We start from the raw sequence: 27,066 nt of genomic DNA on the forward strand, positions 1-27,066 counted from the left end.
TTATGTTTTGTCACGTAGTATGTGTATCTGTTTAGATCCACAGCGTTACATCAATGTCATAATTAGAGGGTGCAAAAATAAATGGTGAAAAATAGACCAGCAAGTTTTAACAGTATCATAGTAGAAATATCTGACTTGGTCTATATAATGTCCAAAAAAAGTTCCAATTGTCACTTCCACCAACAGTTCAAAACCTCAAGATATTCAGTTTACTATTGAATATGATAAAGAAAGACATATAATTCAGTTGCTTAAAATTATTAAAATGATCACTCGATTATTAGAGTAGTTGCCAATTAATTTTCTGTCAATTAATTAACCAATCAATTGACTAACAGTTGCAGCTCTACAGAAAACTTTAAAGTAATAATGAGTATAACCTTAATTGTGTTTAGGACAACGCACTGAATTGCATTGATTGTTGTTGATGCACTGATACATAATGTCCTGTGTGTATGCAGTGCCATTTTCACACTAATGAAACTGATAGACACAAATGTCTAAGGTTTTTTATGGTTGTTTTGGTGCTAATGACAACAAAATCATACTAATGAAATGTTTTAATCATGTGTAGTGTGTTTTAATTGAGAATCTATAAATGTTCACAGATTGATAAAGAGCTTGGTTTTATCTGCAATTGTATTTGAAGATATTTTGGTATGTGAGTATAGAAAATTCAGTGAAATTCAATTTAATTGCTTTAGCTTTTGGAGTCCTGGTATTGTTCCGCTTGGCTTACTGTTACACTGTCATGTCTTACTGGGACACTTGAAAAAAACAAAGCCATAAATAGCTTTAATAGTAACAGCATTGCATTTAATTTTATGATGAGACTTCTGTGAAAATGACCTGACTGATTGTATTATGAACATGAGTTTTGAACATGGCTTTGGGTGACGGTGGTTTTCAAAGATTATACAGTATTTTTGCACATAACTCTAGAGGAATAGTTTTGGAGTTATGGGACTTTGAATAATAGTTTTGAATCTGTAAATGCAGAGAAGGACTGAAATCCTCCATCTCTGTAATGCCCATGGTCACCATCTCTGTACTGTTTTTTTAAAGTTGATTTTATTGTTTTTTTACATTCATAAATATTTAAACATAGACCAATGTTGTCTCAGATAATGGACTTTTTATCTTAAAAACAAAACAGGTAGCTAAAGATACATTAGGTTTTCGGTTTTAGCAACCTACAGTTTTATTGGCTGAGAACAATAGTTTGAGACTCACTATATTTAAATTAGAATTCTTTCAGGTGAGCAAAAACTAAATGTATAGTTCAGAAAGAAGTACAAATGTATTTAGAATTGTTTACAACACAGAAATCACCATTCTAATTCATAATCCAGACCATGTGTCGTCGTAAATATTTTTAAGTGTATGCTACGTACATAGTTACACTGTTATTTTGTATATTATTTGTGCAAATGTAAAGAGTGGCTGTGTTTCTCTCTGTGTATTACAGTCAAAATACCTTTGAGTGTGTGTATACACCCTCTTCGCCCCGACACATATGCCAGCATTAAAGTTCAAGCCCCCCCCTCCAGTCATTTGATACTTCTAATCTACAAATAGATTACACGTTCAACTGGACCTGCTCAATAAAATTTTTTATTGGGATCATCCCACAGATTGTTGTGACAACTTTGAACTCTTGGTTACCTTGTTAGTGAGAGACAAGTCATTGATAAGCCTGTGATTTGGCAGGTGTGCTCTTTAATGAGAAAAACAATGAAAAAAACTTAAGGTCCCTTTGAAGTACAAGTACTGCCATAAAAAGTTACAGGGGCAGTCTGGCCTGGGCTGCAAGACTTGTTGCAAGATCATATCTATTCAAAGAACACAAACTCTCTTCACCTGTGTTCATACGCTGTTCAGTCTGAGATTTTCCCCTACACATGCTTTACAGGACACAGTCTATGAAACTGCTTTCATGTTACTGAAATAGCATACACATTTGTGCATGCCTTTTTCCAAGTCAAGTTAATTCAATTCAATTCAATTTTATTTGTATAGCGCCAAATCACAATACAAATCATCTTAAGGCACTTAACAAAAACAAAAAACCCAACGAATCCCTTATGAGCAAGCACTTGGTGACAGTGGAGAAGATACTCCCTTTAATGGAAGAAAAAACCTCCAGCAGAACCGGGCTCAGTTTGGGTGGATCTGCCTCAACCGGTTGGGGTGAGTGGATAGAGGAGAGATAAAAGAACAGCAACAATAAACAACAAATAGACACTGAAGGTTGGTGGGGCCAGTAACTGCACATCAGCAATATACAGCTCCAGGACCAGGGACACCTGCAGAAGGTACAGAGAGAGAGGTAGTGATGGGCGATACCACAAACTTTGGTATCGATCCGATACCAAGTAACTACAGGGCCAGTATCAATGATACCGATACCGATACTTTTTGCACCTTAAAGGAAAATCATCATTGCACAGTGTTGATTAATATCTTTATTGCAATGGCAACATGAATAATGCTCATGAACATAAGAACTTGTTTAAATGCTAATAATAAAATGATAATAAATTAGATCAATAAGTAAATTAAATACAAATATGAAAAAATATATATTTTAAATTATAATAAATAAAATTCAAATTAATACAAAATAAAATTTCTTACATTGAAAGATCATAGTGCTCGAGAACCTGCAAAACTAGTAAAACATAACACAAGAGTAAATATTTAACAGTAAAACATCACCAATACTAGCAGCAGCATCTTCATCCTCAGCTAGATAACAGCTAGATAAGGTACACTATCATTTAGCAGCTAGATAACATAATTCATTCATTCACACAATGCTTCTTTTTCTGTCTCTCTCCATGCTTCCGTGCCTCTCAGCAGTGAGACGGAGGAGGTCCCTCCACGCTGCAGAGTGGAGGGAGTAATACTTCCTTCCGCAGTGCATGACTGGCTCTGGAAGGCTCTGACATCTGATTGGCTGCCATAATCATGTGATACGGAAGACCATTTAAAATACGCTTGGGCTGGTTTTCACACATCCAAAACTCTCAGAAGTGAAAACTAATTACATGTTTTTTATTAGGAGTGGTATCGAGTGATACTTAAGAAAGTATCGACTCCAAAGTATCGACCAGCAGGTATCGAAGTATCGATTCCAGAGAGTCGATATTCCATCCCTAGAGAGAGGTAGAGAGCACAAACTAGGGGAGAAAGAGAGCACAAGGTTAGTGATATTCAATGGTGGGATATACATGTGAGGGGGGAGGAGAGGAAGAGAGGAGTAGGGAAGGGAGGGGAGGGTTAGGGTAGGGGAGCTCAGTGCGGCGATGGTCCTCGGGCAGTCTAGGCCTATAGCAGCATAACTAACTAAGGGATGGTTCAGGGTTGCCTGAAGCCAGCCCTAACTATATGCTTTGTCAAAAAGGAAGGTTTTAAGTCTAGCCTTAAAAGTACAGAGAGTGCCTCCTGAACCCAGACTGGGATCTGGTTCCACAGGAGAGGAGCTTGATAGCTAAAGGCTCTGCCTCCCATTCTGCTTTTGGAAACTCTGGGAACCACAAGTAGACCTCCACTCTGAGAGCGAAGTGGTCTATTGGGATAATATGGCACTATGAGGTCTTTAAGGCATGAAGGAGCTTGATCATTAAGGGATTTGTATGTACGAAGAAGGACTTTCAATTTTATTATGTACTTTACAGGGAGCCAATGAAGAGAAGCTAATATAGGAGAAATATGATCTCTCTTGCTAGTTCCTATCAGGACTCTGGCTGCAGCATTCTGGATTAACTGGAGGTTTTGTATGAAGATACTGGGACATCCAGATAGTAATGAGTTATAGTAATCTAGCCTTGAGGTAACAAATGCATGGACTTGTTTTTCTGTGTCATTTTGAGACAGGATGTTCCTAATTTTGACAATGTTGCGCAGGTGAAAGAAGGCAGTTCTAGAGATTTGTTTTATGTGTGATGTTCATCTGCATAGCAGTGGTAATTAATAGAGTGCTTCCTAATGACATAGCCAAAAGGAAGCATGTACAGGGTGAACAGAATCAGTCCTAGCCTTGTGGAACTCCATAACTAACTTTTGTGCGTGTGGAAGGTTCATCATGGACATGAACAAACTGGAATCTGTCCGAGAAATAGGACTGGAGCCATTTTAATGCTGTTCCTCTGATACCAGTCACATGCTCCAATTTCTGTAATAAGATGTTGTGGTCAATAATGCTGAATGCAGCACTAAGGTCCAGGAGAAGAAGTATAGAAACAAGTCCATTATCTGAGGCTAAGAGAAGATCGTTGGTGACTTTTAAGAGTGCTGCTTCTGTACTATGATGTGTTCTAATTCCTGATTGAAAATCTTCAAATAGTTCATTCCTGTGTAAGTGGTCTGAGAGCTGCTTAGCAACAGCTTTTTCAATGATTTTAGAAATAAATGGTAGGTTGGATATTGGTCTATATTTAGCCAAGACTCCTGGATCATGACTAGGCTTTTTGAATAAGGGTTTGATTACTGCAGTCTTAAAGGCCTGTGGTACGTAGTCTGATACTAGAGATAAATTTAATTTTTAAATTTAAGTCTAATAAAAATGAGTTAATTAATGGCAGGGTGTCTTTAAGCATTCTAGTCAGAATGGGGTCTAAGAGACACGCTGATGATTTAGATGAAGCAACTACTGATGTAAATTCAAAGTGATCTATGGGAGAGAAGCAGTCTAAACATAACCAAGGTTTTACAGATGATTCAAGAGCTACTGTAGTAGAAGATTCATTTATTGCAGGTATAGGAAGCATCTGCTGAATTGTATCTCTAATAGTTGTGATTTTATTTGTAAAGAAACTCATAAAGTCATCACTGCTAAGAGCTAAGGGAACACTGGGCTCAACAGAGCTGTGACTTTTTGTCAGCCTGGCTACAGTGCTGAAATGAAACCTGGGATTGTTCTTATTTTCCTCTATTAGTGATGAATAGTATGCAGTTCTGGCTTTACGGGGAGCTTTTTTGTATGTTAATAGACTGTGTTTCCAGGCTAGATAAAATTCCTCTAAATTTGTGGAACGCCACTTCCTTTCCAGCCTTCGTGATGCCTGCTTTAAGTACGAATATGTAAATTATACCATGGGGCTAATCTCCTCTGATTCACTAACGTCTCCTTCAGATGGGCCACAGTGTCAAGCGTTTCACGCAGAGGCTACAGCACTGTCAACAATATGATCAATTTGGTTACAACCGTTAGATAATCAGAAAATTGAGGGACTTGTTTTTTTACTAGCTTCATTTTTAAAATCATCAATGGATATATTATTTTCTGTCCCTGTGGATGTTTTTTCAGTTAACACATTTTCAACAAATAATAACCAGGGGATTAGACAGAAATAACGCATTGCATAGGACAAGAACATTATATAACATTTCATAAATACAGATTAAAGACTACATAATAGATTATCACAAGATACTGCACGTACCACTATCTTGTCGTTCCGTCCAGGCGTTACCACGGAGGGCGTGACCCGTTAGGACCTAACGTCATCAAATCGGTCCTTCCGCTGCCGGTAGAGTGGACGAGAAGAGAAGAAAAAGCAGAAGTAGTAATAACGTTAAAATAAGTGTAGGTTGTCTTTTTATGACGCACAGATACAACTCAGAAAAGTAAACCATCGTGTCCTAGAGCTGTGAAAGCCAACTGCCTCAAGGTAAGTTGAACGCTGCGTACACACGGTGTCGTTTGTTAGCCGGCATGTGAAAGGGCGGCTGGCGGTGGAGAGCTCTGTTAGCTAGCGTGTTAGCTTGTGACTAGCGGGAGCAGAGCCGGGATTTTCCGTTGGATTTCCGAGTTAGCCAACCAATTTGGCAAGACTTCGAAGTCAGCACACCTTTACGTTAGTTGAAGTGAGGGCAAGTCCAGGCTCCATCTTGCCACATGAACAGGTAGCAGCTAGCTAGTTAACTGAAACTGACGCGGTGTTTGGTCAATTCGGGGCGGGTGAAATGTCTTTGGGGGAAGCCGGTTCATATTAGTCGATGGTGGTATTTAGGCTGTGACAGAACTGTAGCTAAAATTTGCTACGTCTTGGTCGCCATTATGAGTGAATTGGCAACTTATTTAATCAGCTGTCAGATAGTAGCTTGGTAGTTAATTGTTGGGTGGCCGCATAGGAAAGGTAAGTGGAAGCTACCAGCTGGCTGCTTAGCTAGCTAACTGCCGTTAACGTTAGCTCCTTGGTTTCTCAGTGAGGCCCCGTTGCATTTATATTATGTTTAACTATATATTTTTTATTATAAAGCCTCTAGTATCAGGTTGAAGCCCAGTATCGCGAAGCTGAATATTTTTATTTCTGGTAATGTGCATGCTGTTCTTTTACATTGAATAAAAATGTACACTAGAATTTGAGATAATAGTTTCCCGTCTCTGAAATAAGTTTAGGATGCAGTGGTTTTACAGATCACAAACGGCGTTTTAACGTTAAACAGTTGTTAGTTTTACATAAAAGTTCAGCTCTAGTGTGTTAGTAGTTTGCGTTAGTTGTCCTACACTGGCATTCTTGAGTAGAAATACTTTGAAGCTAGTACATTGCAGAAGAAAGTGTCGGTCTTTTTTATTTCCCAGTATCTGTTAAATCTGTTACCGATACAGCTTCAAAGATACGTAGATCAAATTGTTTTTCAGCAACTGCTTTGATAATTACGTAAACCTTTAACTCTAGGTATTATTTAACAATCAATCAAATGCCAAGCATGCTGTCAAGTCAAAGTTACATTTTTATTTTATCAATCGGCAGCACGGCCTGGATTAGCAACCAATTCAAACGCTAATTATCTAATGGTTAATATAGTCCAATAATTAGCACATGTCCAGATGTTTGCATTATATTATTTATTTAATTTTAAAAAAGAAATCTTCTTACCCAGATTACATCTTTTGTGCATCCATATATAGTAGCTATTTGACTACATCTTAAGAGAGCAGTTATTTCTGTAAAGCTCAATGCTCTTACTTTCAGCTGTTGTGGAAATAACTGGCATCTCCAGACCTGGAGATGAGCCACAGCAGGGATTAGGGATTAGGGATAGTTACAGGATTTCTCCTGTAACTAGAGACCTAAATAGACTGTCAATGAAGCTGACTGTCTTATTAGAGACACCTGTACACTGAATGTAGTTCAGTACAAGAGCTCTACCATAATATAATGTTTATCTTTCAGTTTTTTGATGGATTTGTCAGAAAATTATAAATTAAGATAAACAATGTTTATTGTTGAGGTCATAAATAAATATCAGTCAGTTGTCATTATGTCAATGTTTATTTCCATTTCACTCGTCTTCTGCAGTGTGTCTTCAGTTGACCGACAATGGCTGTGAACGTGTATTCAACCTCTGTTACCAGTGACAACCTTAGCCGTCATGACATGCTGAGCTGGATCAATGAATCTCTACAGATGAACCTCACCAAGATAGAAATGTTGTGTTCAGGTAATTCAAATTGTGTACATTTCAGTAAGGAACAGCTGTGAAACCTTATGAAATAGTTTCAGGATAGGGTGAACATGTTAGAGGAATAGGTGGTTGGTTGTGGTTTGTGAGTGTTCCATAAAATATAGAAATGCCTTTTTCTCACTTGAAAGGAAAGGAAATTTATTAGTATATATTACTATGCATGTTTTTATTTTTTTATCACTCTATATGTTATGATTTTTCTTCTTTTTAGGTATGCATCAATTTTGAACATGTCACATCCACTTAGATCCTGTAGCAGTTTCACTATATTAGAGCTTGGAAGAACAGTAGTGAATTTTTTTTTTTTTGGTTGAATTGTTTTTGTTCAGGTGCTGTGTACTGCCAGTTCATGGACATGCTGTTCCCCAACTCTGTGCCTCTAAAGAAAGTCAAATTTGGTGCAAAGCTGGAGCATGAGTACATCCACAACTTTAAGCTTCTGCAAGTTGCCTTCAAAAAGATGGGAGTTGACAAAGTAAGTAACAACACACACCATCATGTCACCTTTAGCTTACATAGTACAACCCATGTAAGTGGAAAAAAGTGGTAATATATGAAGAAATTTGTGTGAATATTATTTTTTGTAACATATGGTCTTCATGTGCTAAGAGTTTATACAGTTCATTACTGGTATATTGGAGCAACAATGAGCCTGTGACAAAAATATAGTGCAGTGGTTTTCAATACAACAAAAAAATGTTGTTTACTCTGACAAGTAAGGTTGAAGTCACTTGGTCAGTTACTGGGGAACCAGCCCACTCTCTCCTCTGTGCAGTTATACTGCAGGTAATGGTTTCCACTTACCTTCAGATCTAAGTGGATACAAACTGCAGGGACACTTTCAGGGTCCAGAGTTAACACCTTGCCAAACACTAACTAAAGCACAAGATGACACTCCACCACAGTGGTGGATAAACATTTGTATAAAAATAGTCATGTAATTTAAAAAATATATATATCCTGAGAATCTTTACAGCGATTTGATGTTAATGGGAACTGTTTTTATTTACAAGGAGTAGTCCAATCTTTAAAATGAAAACTCTAGAAGAGAAGGAGCATGAAACATGTATGAAAAAAGTTTTGTCAGAAATGTAGGTTTCAAAATAATGGACTTATTTGAGTCTGGCTACAGTATGAAGGGCAGCATACTTGGCGGTGCCATTTGAAACACACATTGAGGGCAGGACTACCGAAATGGATGAACATTTCAAAACACCAAGAAATACAGTAATTAATAGACAGAAAAAGAGGGTAGGCTGGGCAGGAAAAATACTACTTTTTTTGATGCCTGGAAAATGGTACAATAATGTCTTTACACAGCAACGTGTGCCAGTTGTGCACCAGTGTGATTGTTCTTTATGTGCAGGTTGGGGTAAAGACTTGATCTGTGAGCCAGAGACAAAAAAACAAAAATGACAAATTTTTTTGTTTTAAAAAAAAAAGAAAAAAAAAAAGGATTAAGCATCCAATAGGTTTACAAAAATTAAAACTTGCTTTTGCGTGTCCAGGAAGTCAGATATATTGACACGCAGAGAAGACATTTATTTATCTAAAATTGCCATAAGTTTATTGAGGGTTTGAGATTGTTTTCTTGCCCAGCCCTATACTAAACTATGCAAACATCTTAAAAAATGTGTAAATGGTAAAGCCTCCTAACCTTAACCACACCCACTCCCTGCAACCCAGAGAGTGACAAAAATAAGCAAATATAACAAGGGTTTTAGAGTGTGCTTGTGTGTATAATATGCGCATGATGGAGAGGCACGAATATGCGTGGCATTATTGCCCTTCTGATGGACTGACTGGCATGTCCAATTTGATTTCAGAATCTCTGCTTTACACTTCCTGCAAATCCTACTGTTACACACACATGTATTCAAATTAGGGCGAGTATTCCACCGAATATTTCAACGATTACTCGAGTAACCAGATAAAATGGACTTCTGCGTTTTTAAACAATAATACTGTTGTGGTAAACGACGTTACCTTAAAATGACATTACTTTGTCGGCTCCACTGGATGAGCCGGTCTGGTTCACAACTGGACACTTTCTGTTCAGATGTTGAAACATTGACAGTGCTGTTGTGGTTCGCCACTTCTACTTTACAATACACGCACTACAACATGTTGTCATCTTTTGTACGTATGAATCGATTTCAAACCTTGGACGGTTTCGCTCTCTGCCATAGCGCCAACTTCTGATGCAGAAGTGCATTGTGCGACAGTGATTACGGTCCGCGTGGAACAATGATCCCTATGCGTAGCAGGTCCGAAAACGCTAGTTATAGGAATTAAATACCTGAAGCAAAGAATTTACCTTGACGATTTTTTTGTAATCGAATTCATTGATTTAGTCGAGTAATCAGTGCAGCCCTAATTCATATACAATTTTATGAGATGTGCACAGCTTTTACTAAAGCTACGACTCACAACACACCAGAGGATGGCTATTTTTAAACAGGTATTACTGTAGGAGTGGGACAAGTAATCTTTTTTTTTTTTTTTTTTTTTTTTTTTCAACATTCACTTTAAAACGATTCTAAATCGATGTGGAAAAGTTAATAATTGATTTCAATATATGATTGGTTAAGTCCACCAGACGTTTTCCCACTACCGGACAGTCTACATACATGCGCTACAAGCACGTTTAGGCTCGTACGTTTACGTGTATGAGCTACATGAGAAAATAGTGGAACAGACAAAAACTACAAGCAGTGCCTGCTTCATTTTGCATTTTAGTCTATCAGCTAAGCAACTTGGCTTGGTGTATTACTGTTACTTATTCTTTCTTGTTTTATTGTTACCCAAGAAAGTTTCTCTTCTAAATTATATGTAGTTGTTTTGCTGTTTTGTTTTGATAGCAAGTTTTTTGCCCATAACAGAAAACAAACAGAGCTACACTTATTTCTGAAAATTGCAAATTATCAACAGGTTTCTAGGGGTATATCAAGACAAAACACAGCCTGATAGTAGAAGTCTTATCTGTTAGTTGAGGGAAGACTAGTGGAGTTTCGGAGATTAAAAAAGAAACTGCCACAAGCCTTCTTCTATAGGGAAGGACCTTTGATCACTCTGCCTTTTTATTAGGACATAGTATCTAAAAAGATTTCAAGTGTAACTTTAAAATTTTCTTCCTTGGTCCTTGACATGTAAAGTGAAACTTTTCATTCCTTCCTAGCCACCTTTGCTACTGAGTCAAAGCAGGGACATATTCCATGTATTTTAGTCAAACTAGATAATCTGCATTAGTTTTTTTTTTTTTTTTCCCCTCTTCACTGAGGTATTTAGAAAATGAAATGCATTTGTTATTGCTTTAAGAACTTCATAATGTGTTTATTATCCAAAGGCCAACAAATATTATCAAAGGCAGGGCAGGTCCAGCTTAGTCATCATTTTCAAAGTCAACTTGCAGCAGCTTGCAGGACAAAGCTTGTTTAATCTATTCATGGACCAACTTGCTTCTTGTCTATATTTTTTATTTTTTGTCTATAGTACTGTTTAAAATGCCTGCACAATGATTACCCATCTTACAGATAAATGATAATATATGTAACACAGCAGGGTATCCATAGCTCTGCAATGTGGACTTTGCAATCATTCATTTTTTTGTGAATCTGTATTTAATGCCAGCTTTCTGCCATTGCTTGGTAATTAGGTTTACTGCATTGGCTTTCCTGTTCATTTTCTCACTTCTGCTTTTACTGGAGCTGTTTTCTCACTCTGGCTTTTATTCCGACTTGCTTCATATTTTAATATGTAGTTTTTGTTTAAAAACTCCATTAGTATAGGCCCCTTTTAAGAGATGTCTGTAGTTTAGTATTGTGCTTTGTGCTTGGTTCCTTGTGCCTATGAGCAACAAATTACATTCTAGGATTTAAAGACATATTTGGAGTTCCTTGAGTAGAGCAGTTGTTCAGCCCTTCGAGTTATTAGTTTTTGTACAGAGTGTGCATATATTAAAGAGCATATGACAGGTTGTAGTACCTATAGCCATATTCAACCCCCGCCCATGTCTATGTCATATCATGGGGTGCAGTTTTGGGAGAGACGGTTCAAACTGCCACTCTTTCTTTGTCATTTCTGCCAATTTGTCATGTAAAACTAACGTTTATTCTTTACATTGGTATTTTCAAGGCTGATTATTTAGGAATTATGAAAAATTAAAGCATGTCATATGCTCTTTAAACAAAATGAGCAATTTGTCAATCGTGACTAAAACACTTGATTTTTAGAGTGCTTTCACACCTTCCTTATTTAGTTCGGTTGAATCGCACTAGAGTTCGTTTTCCCCCTTGCCGTGGTTCGTTTAGGCAGGTGAGAATGCAGCAATCGCACTCAGGTGCACACCAAAAGTGGACCAAACAAGCGTACCAAGACCTCCTTGAAGAGGAGCGGTTCATTTGTGGTGAGAACATGATCCGACCTCAAACAGTCCCAACTGCATAAAGAACTGCACATTTTTGGACTAAACCAGCTGTCGTCGTCAGATGCGCTGTGCGTTTTTTGACGTTTGCACTGCATTAAAACATTGTTTTCCAGCCGCATCCACGCTTCATATTCACAAAATTTATATTTTGCCTGAAGTGGTATATACAAACTATGTAGTAAAGGATGTCCAGGGATAGAATCAACCCGCGCAGTCGTCCCTCCATAATGGCAGCGCCTGTTATCTGCTGCATTTTACTCCTGTCTTTGTTTACTTCCGGAAGCACCATTGGAATTTTCCCACACACTCCTTCTGACCAATCAAAAAGCAGTTCAGGGAATACATTCAAAGACACATCTGGCCAACAAGTGAAGCGGATGTTGTCACGTAACTGCATTTTGGTTTGTTACAGCTGGTTCGGACGAGAGCAGGCAGTGTGACGTGAAAAGGAACAAAATGGCTGAAAAAAGCTACGATATGTAATTTTTGCCTTTAGTCTGGGCCAAATGAACCGAACTAGAGATGTGAAAGCACCCTTGATATAGATTTAACTGTACTTTTGTAACTTTTGTATCGTATTGTATCTACTTGCTAGGGATACTATGATGGTAAAACCCACATGGCTAGCATTCAGAGTGGACATATATCTTTTTTTTCTATAATGTAATAGTAGAGGCCTTTATGTTTGTGTGTAGTTACTATTTGCATATGTAAATTGCATTGTTTCTTTATAGACCACATTCTATCCAAGCTAGCTAAGGTTAGAGAATAAAGTAGTCACAAGGAACTCAAATGTCTCCTCCTTCATCCCTGATCGGATGCCTGCAGTGGCTGTAAATGATCTGAACCTTAACAAATGATAGATAACATTGGACCAAAATAACTCTTAGGGGTCGACAAACATGCCGGCGCGTTTTATGGCATCTTCTCCTGATAACGCCAAAACAAACTTAAATTACTCTGTCAGTTTTAATAAAAAACAGATAAGAGCAATATATCATTCGAATCTATAAAGGGTCCCCCCCCCTTGCACTGTTCATATGGAAATAATCTGAGGTGAGCCAGGTAATTTTGTGCGTGTCCCCGAGAAATTACATAAAATGTTACGCTTCATAGAATTTACTCACTTTTTCTGTGCGTTTGGATGATGGCACGCTATGCGGGTGAAGAAGCACTTTGGATGGTTCCGGACAGCGACGAAGAGTTTAGAGGATTCATATAGTAATTCTCTCTACCCATACAGTAACACAATGGCAGCCTTGACTATACAGTACGGTCAGCCATATCAGTTGGCTTTGAAGAGGATCGCAGAACTGATGGATGAAGCTAATATTAAAGGTGGGGATTCTGGATCATTTTACAGATTTGTATTAAACGTGAGTGCCCTTGTTGTATGCTGGACCAGCTAGGAGAGAATGAAAAAAATTGTACTGTATTGTGGTTCTCATGTAGCTCAACTCATTTAGCAAAAACCAAGCCATGATGTCAAAGGAACTGCCTGCAGAGCTTACAGACAATATTGTTGATAGGCACAGAGCTGAGGAAGACTGCAAAAAAAGGTTTCTGTTGAACTGAGGGTTCCTAGGACTAGGTCACCATAATTTTCAAATGAATAACTTCGGCACAACCAGGACTCCTCCAAGAGCTGGTCTCCTGGTCAAACTGAACAATCATGGGAGAAGGGACTTAGTAAGACAGGTGACCAAGAACCTGATGGTCATTCTGACTGAGCTCCAGAGGTCCTCTGTGTAGACTGGACAAAGTTTCAGAAGGACAACCATCATTGCAGCCCTCCACCGATCTGGGCTTTATGGCAGAGTGGCTAGACAGAAGCCTCTCCTCAATCTAACACATAAAAGCCTCCATGGAATTTGTAAAAAAAAAAAAAAAAAAAAAAGCACCTGAGGGACTCGCACTGAGAGGAACAAAATTCCCTGGTCTGATGAAACCTATATTGAACTATAAGTTTTCATTATTATAGCTGAGGAAACTAGGCATCTCTTAGCTTCTTTTTGCTCCTGAGTGACATGTCTAGATATAAAGTTAATTTTGATTTAAATATTTTTCTTCTACTAATTGAACATCGAAAACATTGTACATTATACAACTGAATTTCAAATAAATAAATTAGTTATATATAACAAATATACAGTACAGACCAAAAGTTTGGACACACCTTCTCATTCAAAGAGTTTTCTTTATTCTGCAACAAGTAGAAGAGACTTGTTTGGGCTAAAGAACACAAGGAATGGACATTAGACCAGTGGAAATCTGTGCTTTGGTCTGATGAGTCCAAATTTGAGATCTTTGGTTCCAACCACCGTGTCTTTGTGCGACGCAGAAAAGGTGAACGGATGGACTCTACGTGCCTGGTTCCCACCGTGAAGCATGGAGGAGGAGGTGTGATGGTGTGGGGGTGCTTTGCTGGTGACACTGTTGGGGATTTATTCAAAATTGAAGGCATACTGAACCAGCATGGCTACCACAGCATCTTGCAGCGGCATGCTATTCCATCCGGTTTGCGTTTAGTTGGACCATCATTTATTTTTCAACAGGACAATGACCCCAAACACACCTCCAGGCTGTGTAAGGGCTATTTGACCAAGAAGGAGAGTGATGGGGTGCTGCGCCAGATGACCTGGCCTCCACAGTCACCGGACCTGAACCCAATCGAGATGATTTGGGGTGAGCTGGACCGCAGAGTGAAGGCAAAAGGGCCAACAAGTGCTAAGCATCTCTGGGAACTCCTTCATGACTGTTGGAAGACCATTTCAGGTGACTACCTCTTGAAGCTCATCAAGAGAATGCCAAGAGTGTGCAAAGCAGTAATCAAAGCAAAAGGTGGCTACTTTGAAGAACCTAGAATATGACATATTTTCAGTTGTTTCACACTTTTTTGTTATGTATATAATTCCAGATGTGTTAATTCATAGTTTTGATGCCTTCAGTGTGAATCTACAGTTTTCATAGTCATGAAAATAAAGAAAACTCTTTGAATGAGAAGGTGTGTCCAAACCTTTGGTCTGTACTGTATCTGTATTCTGGACAGTCAAAAACTTTAAGTGTTACAGGAGAACACACTAAATTTGGTCAACTCCAAATAAATAAAACAATCTTAATTCAAATTATTAAATCTACGCCTAAAATATTAAAGGTTTCAGGTTTTCCAGGAGAACAGAAACTAAATTCTTTGGTCACTTCCAAATAAATAAATTCAGTCTGTTGTTGTTCAGCAAGTCTAACTCTTGTTTGAAGGGAGCACCAACACTTGCTTGGGTCTGGGACTGTAAAGTCTTGCATTTTATGTGCTCCAGAGGATGGCACTGCTTTAGGTAATTAAGAAAGGTTAGTGGCATTACCGGTTTTCAGTTTTTGAGCCCTGGGCTTTGTCCATTTGGGTGTTTTCATCATTAATGCCAACACTCAATTTGTTGTCAACATTTTCTGTTCTGTTCATCTTCTTTAATCAATCTCCTGACAATACTGCCTTACACAGCAACCCAAACATTAGCATGTGAACTGCTGCTGGCTGCTCCTCCATGCTCTGTGATGTGTACATCAACCTAACTGACATTTTCTAATTCTAACTCAGTTCAGCGCAGTACTATTTTCATTACCATTGGCTGTTGTTTTCTGTCAAAACAATAACGGAATGAGTTGTTAGAGCAAAGTTATATCACAAGTGGCTGGTATCTGATAACACATTAAACTTATACCTCACTGTTCAGTCTTGTATTTCTGCTGCGTCATTGGCTGGGATACCTGTGCATATCAAATAAAAAATTGCAAACTGTTATTGAGATTGATCTTAATCTTATCGTGAGCAACATAAAATCTTATATTTAGCACAGCCCTGCTCACAACTGTAAACTGATTTTTTTTTTTTTTTTTTTTTTTTTTTTTTTCCCCCCCTCTCTTCTCTCTCCTGATGGCACTTAGACGCTTTGGGTCATGCAGAGGAAAATCTTAAGAACTGCTGAAGCAGATTTGCATGATGCTTCCAAGGAAATGTACCTTAATACTACAAGAACAGCTTGCCAAACTCAAATCAAGTTCAGTTTTTACCCCCCTGGTGCTTACCGCATTTGGAGGAGTGTGGGAGCAGGAAATAAGATCAATCAGATTAGCATTCTGAATGTCCCTTAGAACACAAATTCTCACAGAAGCCTTGAGAAATCTTGAATTGTGCTGGTTGGTTGAACTAGAAGGAATCCTAAACACAAAGCCGCTAGGCTATATGTCATCTGATGTTGGAGATAGAGATCCAATAACCCCAAACTGTCTCTTGATGGGGGCAACAGATACTACTCTGCCCGAAGTCATTTATCCTGAATTTGATCTGTTGACCTGTAGACAAGGGAGACACAGATTATTGCAGAACAGTTCTGGCATCACTTTGTAAGAAATCATCTGCCTAACATGCAGTAGTGACAGCAGTGGCAAATCAAGCCTAAAAATCTTCCACTGGAATCAGCAGTCATGATACTAGATAAGCAACTACCTCAGTCCCTCTGGACCGTGGGTAGAGTAGTTCACATAGTGCCTGGACCCAATGGAAATGTACATACTGTTGAAGTAAAAGTCAAAAACCAAACATATGTAAGACTAGTGACATGTCTCATACCGCCTATTAAAAGGCCCATTTAAAAGATGTGACTGTAGTTTAGTATTATGCTTTATGATTGGCTGTTTGTGCCTATTCCAGATAATTCCAGTAGACAAACTGGTGAAGGGGAAGTTCCAGGACAACTTTGAGTTTGTCCAGTGGTTTAAGAAGTTCTTTGATGCCAACTACGATGGGAAGGAGTATGACCCAGTGGAGGCTCGGCAAGGCCAGGATGCCATGGCCACACCTAACCCTGCTACTTCAGCTCTCAACAAACCCCCTAAAAAGGCCATCAGTCAGGGTCAGAGCTCAATACTAATACATTTTTGGTGGAAAGTGCTAGTTATATTGTTCTGATGTGAAAAGTGAAAGTTTTTGTCTTTTCATTAATCGTCTGTTATGTCACTTCAGCCCCTCAGAGACCACCAGTTGCTAAGGTAGCACCCAAGTTGGCTCCTGTCAGCGCGAGGAAGCCAGCACTAGGAGGAGGTGATGAGGAACGGGCAGAGCTCCAGCATGAGGTTAGCATTCATTCCATCTTTAAAATACCTTAATTTTTTTTCCCCCGTCAGTGACTACACTAATAGTTTAACGGGGACAATGCTCATTAAGAAACGTTACTGCAAATGTGCCACACTAAAATACATAGAAGTACATTTGAATAGACTAGAAATAGCAAGATAATGACAAAATAAATAAACCTCAAGTTGTACAGCACACACACAGTACAGACTAAAGATAGCAGGGTAGTGGTTAATGCTGACAGCATTAATTGGCAGTTAACAGTTTCTTTAAATGAACTCTAAATTAGCCATATGAATCCAGATTTCTATTATTTGTTGGTACAGAGTTCTATTCTTGTGCAGCTTTGATAGGATGCACACTGACCAAAAGCAAATACAATCCCCATTAACTGTACCTCTTGAAAGCTCCTGTGCAGAGAATGATCTAACCTATGCATAATCTTATACATCAAACACCTACATTTTTAATACAATATTCCCTGCAGGTTAATTTTTTTAAAATATATTTTTTGGGAATGATTAAAATGCACAGATTTCTTGTCAAGGGTTTTAAGTGTTTGTTTGTACAAAAATTGGATGTCTATTGCTTGTGACGAGGTTGTTAAGCTGTAAATAATATGGGAAATAAGTGGAATACATACATTCTAGTTGCCTCTTAAGTTCAGATTCATCTCAAATTTGAAAGATTCAATTTAACCCTTTAAATTTTTGGCATGGGTCTTTCGCATACATTTGGATTTAGTGTTGAAACTTATTGATTGCAGCTTATTGATATATAAAGGAAATGGCAGTGGGCCCAAAATAAGACACTTGGGATATTTGTTGAGTAATTACACCTAAAGCCAAATTACAGGTGGTCCAACTTTTAGTTTTAAAACAAGAAAATACATTAAACTGACACAATAGTATAATAAATTTCATCTAAAGTGAAACCTCTATCAAAGCAGAAACAAAACTTTTGACCCTATTCTACCCTTTTCCATAGTTGGAGATACTGAAATCTGCAATTCAGGACATGGAGAAGGAGAGAGACTTTTATTTTGGTAAGCTGCGAAACATTGAGCTGATTTGCCAGGAGAAGGAAGGAGAGGGCGACCCGACACTACAGAGGATTGTAGACATCCTCTACGCCACGGATGTGAGTTTTTAAATCTGTCTTTAGGAAGCTGCATTAATCTGCAGCTAAAAATAATTGATGCACTATTTCCCACTGTTTATGATTGAGCAGCTGTTTTAGAAAGTTAAAACTATTTTGAGGTGCTTTTAAAGATTTATAACTTTAGTAAAGGCCAATGGGCTCAGTAACAGAAATCACCTAGGGAAGTACTGAAGTGCTAATTAGCACACTTTTATGTATTTTTTTTTTCCTGAAATTGTTGATTTAAAAACATAAAACAGCACACTTATGTAGTGCTCTATAAATCAACACATTAGTTGTGTTCAGCCCCAGATTAAAGTCCATTAGCTCTGCTCTTAACTGAGTAGTGGCATGCAGTTGGCTCACTTGCAGACAATGCATGCACTTATTTAACCTTTTAACATCTGGTTACTTATTTTTTTTAATTATTACTACAAATTTGAAAACAAAAACCATCTGTAACACAGTTCCTGCTAGGGCTGTGCAAATTTTAATTTTGATTTCGATTTCAGGTGTCAGCGATCACAAAAACTATGTAATTGAGAAATAACGATTATTCGGTTTTTCAGGTTATTTTGGCCTGCGTTCTTAATGACACGCATGCACTTTTCACCTGAACTTTCTCAGCTTTTTCTGTCGGCAAAACAAGTCGCATATGTGGTATCTTGTGGCATTTAAAAATCAGTGCGAGTAAAGATGGAAAGAGAGCAGCCACAGAAGTCTTTTGTCAACAAGAGGTAGAAGCAATTCTGTTGTTTGGGAACGGTTTGGATTCGAAGAAGCGGACAGGAATCAAAAACATATGTGCAAGATTTGCTATGCGGTGGTGTGGGCACCGCTATTTATACATTTGAATATAGTTTGTTTTAAGGAGAAATCATTTTGTTCAATAAATGCAACATATTTCCAAAGTCAGTCAGTAATGTTGTAAAATAATTGTGATTTCAATAATGGCCAAAATAATCGTGATTATGATTTTTTTCCATAATCGAGCAGCCGTTGTTCCTGCTTTCACCTGTCATTTAGTGATGACGGTCAAAATCGCCAGTGTGCCCTTCTGCTTCTCCGTTGCACAATTGCGCTGTTGTTTTTCCCCTGCCATGTCCAATATTAAGTTATGGGCATTTGCAATTTGACTTTGAGGTATGAGAATAAATTCTTCAGTCTAGCTGTTTTTTTTTTTTGTTTGTTTGTTTTTTGTTTTCTTTTGTTTATTTGTTGGCGCACCACCTTGGCCTTCTCCCATTTCTACCAGTGATTCTTGGTTCAGCTGCTACCTGCACAAAAATCAACAGTGCAACTGGGTTGCAGGTTGCCAGACTGCCAGGTTGAGGTCACAAATAAGTTGGAAGTTTGTATGATGTGCTGATTGTGTAAGTATGATTGATATGTTTCATACAAGATCTGGCAACTGGAAACCTCATAATAATATGTTGATGTGATTATTCATATATATTGCAATATTTGGACCATATAAATTACATGAGTTTCCTGGGAGAAATAACAAAATGGGAGGGGGCTGAGAGACGGGTGTGAAATACGAGAGACTCTCGAGAAAAACAGGAGTTTTCACAGGTATGCATTAGGCTTGTTCAAGATAAACTGCGCCTTGCCTGGGAAATGAATATCAGCGGCAGCAGGGGAAGTGGTTTAAAGACAGCTGCAAAGTCACAGATGTTGCAATATTTGTCTTGATGCAATTGTATGGTCAGCAGATAATACTGCATTAAATGAAAATCGATACAGATGAAATTCCTCTGTAATCCCAATGTCACCATGTCCTTATGGGGTCAAAAATGCAGTGACCCGGCCGCTACTCTGCCTCTGATTGGCTAACTCTAACTGTGCGCTTGAATGATCAATAAATCCTTGAGCCCTTAATTACAGCTAAGCCAGCAGCAGGAGTTCCTCTGAGTGGTTGCAAAAGCTCTTTATAAACAGAAAAGAAGCTGGAACATTACTCCTCCATCTCCAGACACATAGGAAACGTGTTGGCTGCTGGCACACCGGGTCATGTAGCCAGTTAGACTACGAGTAGGGTCAATAATTAACCCTCATGTTCTGTTTGGGATGTTTTCATCCACCAAGGTCATTTTTCACTCTTAATTTGGCCATAACTTTCACTGTATTTTAGCAAATGGAATGATTTTGGGTGACAAACCTTAATTGTACTTCTCCCCATCAAAAGGCAGCAGGTGCATAAATACACTTACTTTGTTTTTGTTTACTCAATGTAGCGTCTTTGTTCTCTGAGAGCTGAGGTACATATTCTGATTTTCTCATACCTCAGGGTCAACATGCAAAGGTCTGTCATATATACACACCCACACACACTAATATGCTGATATAGTCCATATAAAAGAACTAAGCTTTCTATGCATAGGCCTTTGTAAAGTAAAAATCACAAATCTTACCTCTTTACAACAGGGGAAACTAAAGCGCAGGTTTTGGATGAACTCTTTGTATGCTGCCTGCACGGACAACAGCTTGACAGTTGGTTTCAAAGAACGTCTCAGCACCTGAAGGGAGGTGTGCACAGAAGAGAGTCGCAAAAGTGGTTCAGTCATGCACGTCACATCGTTCTTGTTTTTATTAATCCCTACTGTACATCTCTGCAGCACTTAAAAAAGACTTTAGCTAGCACCCTCTAACTCACATCAAAGTCAATGCTTGTTTTGTTGTCATCTTTAGAAATAGATATTTGCCCAGAAACAGACAGTAACATTTTATTATGCTGGCAGGAGCTTCTATTATTCTCAATGTAGGGTAGTACTGGTTTCATATCAGGTTACAGGTGGAGAAAAAGAGAACAAGTGAGTGAATCAGATTAACAATTATAAAATTTGATTTCCACATGATCATGCTGACCTAAAACTGTAGTGATGCAATTTGAAGTCATCCTGGTGTCGGTTTTAGCTGTTGAGCTGTGACTATGTCGGCTCCAGTAAGACTGAATTAAAACGGTTAAACTGTGACAGCATCTGAAAGATATTGAACCAGGTTTTTCTTAATCCATTTACATTTGTTTAGTTACACTCTATATATTGTTTTGGGAGCTGTTTGAACTGTTTGCCTTTTTATTTTACAAGACATTTCGGAGGTAATGTTTTATGTAATTTACCTATATGTGTCGCTTCATGTTTCAATGAAATCATATCCCTTCTCATATCCTTTCAGTTCGGTGCACGTCACATTAAAACTTAATTATCTCACCATCCACCACTATGAGGATTGTGATGTGAGTTGAATGCAGAAAACGCACAGTAGGGGGAACTTTGCGGAGCACGACGTACTGAAATCACACTAATTTAAATAATTGACATTATACATGCTGTGTTGAATAAATAATTAAATAAATAACACCTCTGGATCATAGCTTGGGTTTCTCATTAGGAGGCAAGCTGTGCAACTCAGGAATGCTCAGGAATGAAAGTCAAGTGAAGCAATTGCAATAATTACAGCAGCAAGAAATAATGTGTGTGTGTGTGCGCGCATGTAGAAGGGGTGGGGGCTTAACGGAAGGCGATGAGGAGGGAGGCGCTGACTGTCTACAGGTGCCTCTGATTAAGGGTAATCTGGGCAGCCCTCCCCTTTCTTAATGTCGTTATAATGGCAATCAATGGGGCAAAACATCCGCAAACAGTAAATTAGTCAAAAAAATTTAAATCTGATGCTGCACAAAAACTAACAAAGCAGCAAAATCAGTGTTACTATTCTTTGACATATCCAAGACTGTGTTAGGGGGTAAGAAAATGTCACTTTTTATGTTGAAAATAATTCATTGTATGTATTTCCAAAATTGTCTTAAAATGAGGTTTGTCAGCAAAAATCATTACCAATTACATTTGGTGAAATACAGTGGACGTTATGGCCAAATTAAGAGTGAAAAATGACCCTTGGTGGATGAAAACATCCCGAACAGCACATGAGGGGGGTAGTCGTGGCCTAATGGATAGAGAGTCTGACTTGTAACCTGAAAGTTGCGGGTTTGAGTCTCAGGAACTGGAATTATCGGTGGGGTGGAGTGAATAGCCAGCGCTCTCTCCACCTTCAATACCACGACTGAGGTGATTCCCTTGATCAAGGCACCGAACCCCCAACTGCTCCCTGGGCACTGCAGCAATGGCTGCTCACTGCCTCGGGTGTGTGTTCACTGTGGGTTAAAATGCAGAGGGGAATTTCACAGTTTGGGATCAATAAAGTCCAGTTTTTTCTTTTTCTCTGGGGACCTTCATTAATATATTGCTTTTTCTCTCCGTCTCTGCAGGAGGGTTTTGTGATACCAGATGCTGAGGAGCAGGAAGAATTTTAATATTCAATACTGCAAGCAACTTTTATTTTACGTGCCCTAGTCTACAAACCCACCTCAACCCACCTTCCTCAAATCAAGACACTTTGGTTTCATATCCAATACCAAACCAGATATCGACCTGTCGTCTTCCCCCCAACCCCTGCTAACTTGTCTTCTGTGCCCAAATCCCAAACTGCCAAACCTCCTCTAGGTTTCTGCTAGGCTGCAACACAGCTCAGCTCCTTGTTTACCACATCTCTAAGTAGTAATTAGCAAAGCCTCATCCACACCTGCAAAAATGCCTTCCATCACCCTCAGCTGTAATACCATCCTCCCCAAAACAGGATAGTGGAGTATATTTGTGGTTTTTGTAACGGATGTTATTGTGATATTCTGTGCGTGTGCGTGCGTTTGTGTACGTGTGTGTGTGTGTGTGTGTGTGTAAGCATTAAAAATCAGTTTAAAACATATAAGCCTCCTCTGAAGACCCCACACCAATCACTTTGTCCCAAGCTAAGCCCAGTTATTTGATCGTTGATTGATGGCTCTGCAGTTTTGTGCCTCCCCTGCTGACAAAATGTCAGGAATAGCAGGAAAAAATGACATTCCCAATTACAACACTTAGTTTTTGCATAATGTTGAACCAAATCTGAAGGTGTATTTTACATTTTTTTTTATAGGTGCTCCAAAGCAATCTGTGGATTGCACACGTTAGCACTGAAGGGCTTAGGGTTTAGTGTGGGACAAGGTAACTGCTGGGTTCCCTTGGCCTTTTTTTACACCTGTGACTAATTGTCACCACCAATTATGTCATCTTGTTTTTGTCTTGTTCAACTTCAGAAGAGCTTTAGTTAACTTATGCTGCTGTTTTATTACATTTTTCTTCCAACTCCATTTTTTCTTTTTTGTTTTATCTCGTCTCAGTTTTAAAATAATTTGGTTACAAAATCAAATCTGTCATGCTCTCATCTTTTATATATTTAGTTCAGTGGTGTTTTTCCACTCTCGCTCAATGTCGCAGAACTCAGAACAGTTGGACTGTTTTTACCTGGGTGCAGACTTTTTTCCAAGCCACAGCAATAGAGAAAAAGGGTTTTGGATGTTGAAAAATGGCAGCAGCAGATCAGTTGTCTTTTCGCCACCGACAAGCTCCAGTTCACCCTGTTCAAATGTTAAGTTTCCCAAATGTGCAATTCATAATTCCATTAAAGTGGCTTTCCCTTTGAGTCAATGCCTTAATACATAGCCCTTTTGCCAGTTAGAAGTGCAAAAGAAAAAAAAAAGTTAGAGTGCATGATCAGCAGTTATTGTTGTATATGTTTTGTCTTTGGAAAGTTGTTGTTAAGCAATGCACTGTTTAATGCCTGTGGCACTTAAGCAGCCACCAGCCAATAAAAAGATTTCCTGGAGGAGATCCAGCCTAGCCACATTACAAACACTGTGAGCTGTGTCTGTGGCTGACCATGTGTTCACTACATGTAGCCGGCCACAGTCAATACCGTCATTCACTGTTTGTCTGGCTGAGCTATGTAAGTGGCTCCAGTAACTTTTTTTCCAGTTGCTTCTTTAGGTGGATTGACAAAGCCTTGTTTTTCCTGCCCTGATTACTGTTTTTGGCTTTTGTTTTTCCTGACCTGTTTCATGAATCAGTAATACTTTTTTGTATTGCCATACCCTGATTGGCTCATTTTAATACTAATATATGCTGTGGATCTCACTTCTAATTTGAGACCCATTTTTCGGCTATACTATGTAAAAATGTCATTTTTGACATACTTGTACCTACCTAATTTGAAACAGCACAAAACCATCTTTGAGAGCAACTCATTACAATATACAACAATTTTGAATGCCTTATTCATAAAATACTTTTTTTTTTTTTTTTTTTTTTTCAGAAGCCAGTCTTTTTGTAACTTTGGTTACTTTAATGTAAGTCTGCTGTTTTGGGCAAATGTTTGTACTATCCTTTTAATGTGGTCGAAATAAAAACATTGGAGGTATTTTGGACAAAAGCTCACTTGTGTCCAGGTGCAGTAGGTACCTGTCTTCCACCAAATGCTACTACAGCAAACAAAAAATATATGTTAACAATTTTTCATGTTAGCTAAAGATGTCTGGCAATGTCACAATAATATGAAGGAAGACTAATACCTCTAGACAAGTAATTTGTACAAATCAATCAAAGATCAATTTTCTTTATGGTGCAACGTTAATCATTTTCCTTTTTGGCTGGATAGATTTAATCAGTGTTGTAGACTCATGATTTTGGTAGCCTTTAACAGACACTCCCAGGAGGAATATTAATTGTTGCACAAAATCAGAGGGTGCCTGGGTGCTTGTTTGTTTATGTGTTGTCTGGTAGTCATCTTCAGTGAGACTACATGTTTAAAAAAAAAAAGACATTTCTACTTTTAGAAATAATTTTCAAGTCCTAATCTCTCTGAATGTATGCTTTTTGACTCTCCAAAGAGTGATTTGAACTCATTTTTCATTTAGTTTGTGGTGATGTGTGAGTGTGGTAACTTTGCTTTTGTTTCGTCTCTGCATTCCAGCATGCTGGATTGCAGTGCTGAATCACTTTCAGCCTTAGAGTCGTCACATACATATTTATTGAACTTGTAGTGTGTTTTATGCATAATTTCCCAGTGTTTGCAGGAGGAGATGATCAAACTGTTTATTGGACCAATCTGTGAAAAGTTCTTGATTGTCGAAGTCATTCACTTCAGTCCATGTGGTCACATTTCACTTGCTAAAGGTCAGACTATATTGCTATAGTCACTTTTGTGTGTTATAAAATAAATCATGCTCATGAAACGAGTATGTAGAAAATCAAATTGTTCTTTTAGCATGTTGTCGTCTCTTAGACTGTATGATATAATTGTTCACCTAATGTGGTTGTAAGACCGCCTCAAAGCTCATTGTCAAGATTTGACAGAGTTCAGAGACAATACAAACATCCCCAATTGTCACAGAAGATGGCTGTGGTTTCTCCAAATGCTACTTGCAGTCAGGGATTGTCTTTGGGTAATTTTAAGTTATAACTACATTTCTGTAGTACTAGTGGGGAAACTGTCGGTGTCACTTTCAACAATACAGTTTTTTTTGTTTTTTGTTTTTTTATTTGTTTTTATTTTGTGGTATCTGTACTCATGTACAGTTACAAATAAATAGTCATGATTGATCTGGTTATTTTTTATTTGGTTATTTTGTCAATATACTTTCAGAAAAGGTAAAAAAAAAACAAATCTCAGCTCAGCTTTATTTGAAATGTCTCATTTTGTCTAACCAACAGCTAGTAACATGCACATATTCTGTTTCTAATTATCTAAAACCGAAAAACAGCACATAAGAATCTAAAACCTTAAAAAACTGTTGTTCGGATAATGATTAAACGTCAAATCTGTTATCAAATTGATTACACTGATTGAATGCTGAAATGTAACCAACCCAAACTAAATAGGTGAGCATCCATTGTTCAACATCATTCATTAAGCACTCCAAGCTGGATAAAATAAACACTCCAAATTGCAAATGATATATGACTCCCCCTGTATTCTTCAGCAGCTGTTAAGGTTGTTTTTTTCTGGAACTACAAGTAGATTTGACCCATTCAAAATGTTGTATGCCTCACATTTCATTGTCAAACTCTCTTTGGTTTCTGGAGAATACGCTGGTAGCAAGAAGAAGCTGATTTGAGGAAACTCATGTTTAGGTAGGTTAATGCCAAGAAAAACTGTAGCACACTGATGAATACACACTGCAGGACATTAGGCATCACTAACCCTCTCCCCTTTTTGAATACTGTGAACCAAATCAAATCAGGAGAACTTGGAGCACTTGAAACTGTAACAGAACAACTTTTTGTATTTTGAGCAGTTCTAACAAGTATCTGTTGTTGAGCCTTAGTGAAGAGCTGCTTTTTTTTATGCAATGTCAATGGGGAGATGTGTCCCTTTTGATGTAGTGCCCTGTACACAGAACCCAGTGCCAATTTAACCTCTTCCTATCGCTCTTTGTCTGTATTTGAGTCATTTTAATTGTAATAACCTAAATGACTTATCAGCTGTCATAGATAAAATGAGTTTTCTTTCATTGTGGCTGCAGAGGTTTTGACAACCACTGGGATTTTGCAACTTCAAGTAGTTTTCCTGATAGAGGATTGAAAGTATTTGAAATAGTGTGTTGACTCTGTTACTGAGAAGGATTGTGCAGCACTCCATATTAAACTGGTACAAGTTTATTCACGCACACCTGAAAAAGTTCTTGGTTGAAATTATACATTTTTATCACTAGGTCTTCATAGCTGAGATAAATGAAAAAATTGGATTCTGCTGATGACCGCATATCTTCAGCTTGGCTGAAGTCCTGGAGGGTCATGCAGGTGTGCATGTTTGCTGAAAATATCTGAGCAGTGTGAAATAATGGCTTCAAAGGTAACAGTGTCTGACCTTTGATCTAAGTGTGTACACTGTGGGCCAAGTGCCACCTGAGTCTCTGTCTATGCCCCTCTCTGGACCCTTTCTCATATTCCTGCTGGGCTCTGTTTGCGATACTTTGTTAAACTCAGTTTTCTTGAATCATGTTTTGTACAGACAATTAAACAGT

The 27,066-nt window shown here is 38.3% G+C and overlaps 1 protein-coding gene across 1 annotated transcript; it reads left to right on the forward strand.

Annotated features, from left to right (window-relative positions):
- The first annotated feature begins 5,519 nt into the window (after positions 1-5,519).
- On the forward strand, positions 5,520-25,648 carry mapre1b (microtubule-associated protein, RP/EB family, member 1b). Its single transcript, XM_026331797.2, has 7 exons — positions 5,520-5,675; positions 7,311-7,452; positions 7,806-7,951; positions 16,608-16,809; positions 16,920-17,029; positions 18,018-18,170; positions 22,438-25,648. The coding sequence occupies exons 2-7, from the start codon at positions 7,332-7,334 to the stop codon at positions 22,480-22,482; spliced, it is 777 nt and encodes a 258-aa protein (XP_026187582.1). The 5' UTR covers positions 5,520-5,675; positions 7,311-7,331; the 3' UTR covers positions 22,483-25,648.
- The last annotated feature ends 1,418 nt before the right edge of the window (positions 25,649-27,066 follow it).

Source organism: Mastacembelus armatus, chromosome 7, assembly GCF_900324485.2.
Source record: "Mastacembelus armatus chromosome 7, fMasArm1.2, whole genome shotgun sequence".
NCBI classification, from domain to species: Eukaryota; Metazoa; Chordata; class Actinopteri; order Synbranchiformes; family Mastacembelidae; genus Mastacembelus; species Mastacembelus armatus.

What these genes read in the sequence shown, in the direction of transcription:
- mapre1b (XM_026331797.2), top strand. Translation starts at nt 7,332, where the DNA reads ATGGCTGTGAACGTGTATTCAACCTCTGTTACCAGTGACAACCTTAGC. An exon ending in GATAGAAATGTTGTGTTCAG is followed by an intron (nt 7,453 to 7,805) that starts GTAATTCAAATT and finishes GTTTTTGTTCAG; the next exon opens with GTGCTGTGTACTGCCAGTTC. An exon ending in ACATCCTCTACGCCACGGAT is followed by an intron (nt 18,171 to 22,437) that starts GTGAGTTTTTAA and finishes CCGTCTCTGCAG; the next exon opens with GAGGGTTTTGTGATACCAGA.